Source organism: Condylura cristata, unplaced genomic scaffold (assembly GCF_000260355.1).
Source record: "Condylura cristata isolate star-nosed mole 26May11 unplaced genomic scaffold, ConCri1.0 scaffold00017, whole genome shotgun sequence".
NCBI lineage: Eukaryota > Metazoa > Chordata > Mammalia > Eulipotyphla > Talpidae > Condylura > Condylura cristata.
In genome coordinates this window covers 15,406,923-15,410,191 of record NW_004567118.1, presented here as the reverse complement: position 1 = coordinate 15,410,191, position 3,269 = coordinate 15,406,923, and the positions used below count along the sequence as shown (strand labels likewise).

At 57.3% G+C, this 3,269-nt stretch overlaps 1 protein-coding gene across 1 annotated transcript in view; it reads left to right on the top strand.

Annotated features, from left to right (window-relative positions):
- The first annotated feature begins 3,108 nt into the window (after positions 1-3,108).
- Positions 3,109-3,269, top strand: part of CA4 (carbonic anhydrase IV) — a 7,607-nt gene continuing 7,446 nt past the window's right edge. Inside the window, exon 1 of the mRNA XM_004685021.2 lies at positions 3,109-3,175. Coding sequence (XP_004685078.1) covers positions 3,118-3,175 — 58 coding nt within the window. The 5' untranslated portion in view covers positions 3,109-3,117. The remainder of the gene's footprint in view (positions 3,176-3,269) is intronic.

Sequence of the window (3,269 nt, the reverse complement as noted above, 5' to 3'; positions counted from 1 at the left end):
CAGAAGGAGTTAGATGAGCCAAGGCCCATCTCAGGGCCTGCTCCAGGTTTCTGCCAGCGTAAGGTCAAGTTTAATCCAGGTGGCCCTCCCAGAAGGCACAAGGGTATAAGTCAAAGCACTATGAAGCCATGCTCAGCCAATGGGCACAAGGTCAATCCCCAGCCTGGTAGCTGATCCACGTGGTGCAGCAGACCTCTCCTGTCTTGCCCGCTACTCCCCTCAGCAGTGTATTTCAGTCAATATGTTCTGCCCCCCACTGTCTTTGGTGGGTCTTCTCACCTTCCCGCACTTCTGGCCTGTACCCCAGCTCTTGTATAAATACATAAATAAATCTTTTTTAAAAAGTTTAAACCAGGTAAAGGGACCTCCAATAAGAGGTTGTGGCCACTCGTGTTAGTGTGCCCAGTCCTGGGCCAGCCCGCCTCAGGATTCAGCTCCACAGTGTCTCACGGCAACCTCTGAGGAAGACAGGGATGTGACTTTTCATTTACAGATGCAGGAAATGGAGACTCAGATGGCATCACAGAGCAAATGGGTAGAGACGGAAATGGTCACAGCATTGCCCAACCTCAAAGCTCTTTTGCTTTCCCAATGTGCCTTTCCTGTTCCGGACAGGACCACGCAAGTGAACATCCCCAGAAATGGAGAATTGTGATTAATTTCTGTGTCTGCAACAGGCCCCCAGCTCCACCCAGGCATCATAAAGCTGTTTGTGAAATTCGGGCTGGGCAAGTCCTGGATGACAGCATTTTCTCCATAACTGTTTATTGGCAGAGGTTAGCAGGACTGGGATTACTATCCCACTTTATAGATGAGGAAGTTGCAGTCTGGGAGTAGAAGAGTTGCCCAAGGTCATTCCTGAGTCAGAGGAAGAACAGGGACTTGAACCAGGACACTCTGGCTCCCTATGAAGAGTAAGAGGAAGAAGGCTGAGGCCATCCTGGTGTCCTGGACTGGGCTGGCAACTTTATGGTCCCAGTAAGTCAAGGGGCATATCAGAGTCCATCCTTGCTCTGATGACCCTAAATTGGGCCATGTCCTCCCCAGGAAGGCTGGGCCCAGGATGGCCTAGACAGCGACAGATGACTAGTTTATAGCAGGCCAGGCCAGGAATCCTGGGCTGGGAGATAAGGCTGGGAATGTTAAAACCAAGAGAGGGCAGCTGCCTTTCTGGTAGCACGAAGGCCAGATTACAGGTAGGGCAGGACAGCTCCCTGGCCTCCCACCTGTGACTAAGATGCACAGGTGGAGGAAGGGTTAACCCTCAGCCTTGACCCCCTTATCATGCCTTGGAGGCACCCTCCACTGGGACCCCCACTCCCCCTTCTCCTTGGCTCCAAAACATACTGTGTGGTGGGAGGTGTGGAGAAGGGTGGGAGAGATTACCCTACCTACACTCTCCTTCCTGGGGTGGCGAGGTGGGGGCACGATGCCACAGACAGACTTTGAAGTGGGCCCAAAGATCAACAGTCCTTTAACCCCATCAAGGGGTTTCCAGGTCTCTCCTTGTTACTGGTCTGGCCTGGGACCCCAGGGACCCTCTGAAGTAGACTTTATTTCCAAGAATAAAGTCTGGCCCTGAGGATATATTTTATAGCCCTGTGAAAATGTGTCCACACCCCAGAAAAGGGCCTGGAGTATGGCATCTCCCTCCCCTCCGGGCCGGCTGATCCCCTCAGTCCCAGGCTGATGATTAAATTCCAAAACAGTGCAGACAATAGGGCCCTAAGCTTGGGGTGGGGGCCCCCTCCCCTCCTGCCTGCCTCTCTGTGGGATCAAAGTTGTTCCATGAGGCTGTGTGATCCTGGGCCAGGAGGGGGGCCGGGGGAGTCAGCCGGACTGTGAGCCAGGAGGAAGCCCCTTTGCCCGGGTCATTCTGGGGAAGGTGCTCTCTTCAGAGGTCCTCAGCCTAGGTTCAAAGGCTAGTGGTGGCTGAGAGGTTGGCAGCGGATGGGGAAGAGGCTAGCCCAGAAAACCGGGCTTCCTGTTGATAGAGGGGGCCTAAGCCCGATGCCTGATTGCCTGCCATTCTCCCGGACCCCATCTGAGCTTTCCAAATGCTTCCAGAAGCCCCAGAAGCCCTCCCCCCCATATGCGCTGCTCAGACTCTGCCTCTGCTCAAGAGGAAGAGGCAGCACCCCTCCTCTTGACACCAGGCAGCTTCCTCTCCTCTGGGGAGGGGTCCCCAAGTCCCATTTTGCCAAATGCTATGGCCCTTTTCAAGGGAAGTCTCCTTTCTTTAGATTTCCCTTGAGCTCTTGGGGTTCGGGTTCGTTGAGACCCCTGGACCTGTGAAGGGAGGGCTCCCAGGACTCAGCCCCTGCCTTCTGACCCCACCAGATTCTTCCTCCCTGAGCGCTTTGCGATCTGTTGCACATTTCCCAGTACTGCTCCCTCAGCACCTCCATCCCTGTCCTCACCATCTCATAAATACACCACAACACATCAGGGGTATCTTCACTGGGGGCTGGGAAAAGGGGCCTTTGGTCTGCTTGGAAATTAAGTCTGAAGCAAGGATGAAACCCACAGAATCTATGCCCACTGCCTGCAAAAGACAAGCATTCCTCCTTTTGGGGGTCGCCCGGACAAAGCCAAGGCCAGCCAGCATTATCCCGCCAAGGCTATCCCGTGCCGGCCCACCCACAGCCCAAGCCCTTTCCAAAAGCCCAGAAGGCTGCGGCCGTGGCCGACACCAAAGGACTGAAGTCAGAAATGGGGGGCCCACCTGGTGTGAGTCAAGTACTTCGCCAAGTAGCCAGCCCGTTCCCAAAGAGATCAGGTGTGTGATGGGGGTGGGGGGCGAGGAGAGGAAAAAGGAAGGGCGCAGCCTGGGAGCCGAGAGAACGCCCAGTGGGTGAGGCAGCCCCCGTTGCACAGGGCAAAAGCTGTCCCCGCAGGAGGTAGGGAGTGGAAGGAGGGAGGCCAGGATTTCAGATCGGGACGGCGCCAGGGGAGGGGAGGCTCCGCCGAGGGGTGGAGCCGCTACTCGCGTCCCCGTGTCAGGGCTCCTCACGTCGCGGCTCCGCTATAAAACCCAGGCGGACATGATCGCAGCACCCCCGGCGGCCTCCGCGGAGCGCGACCCCCAGCTTGGTGGCGTCTTCGCTCCTGCGCAGGATGCAGCTGCTGCTGGCGCTGCTGGCCCTCGCCGCCGCCCGGCCGGCGGCCCGCGCAGGTGAATACCCGGCTTCCACCCGCTGGCCCTAGGTGCCTCCCTCTGCGCCCCCAACCCCGAGGCGTCTGCCGCGCGGCGACCACCCTCGCGGGCT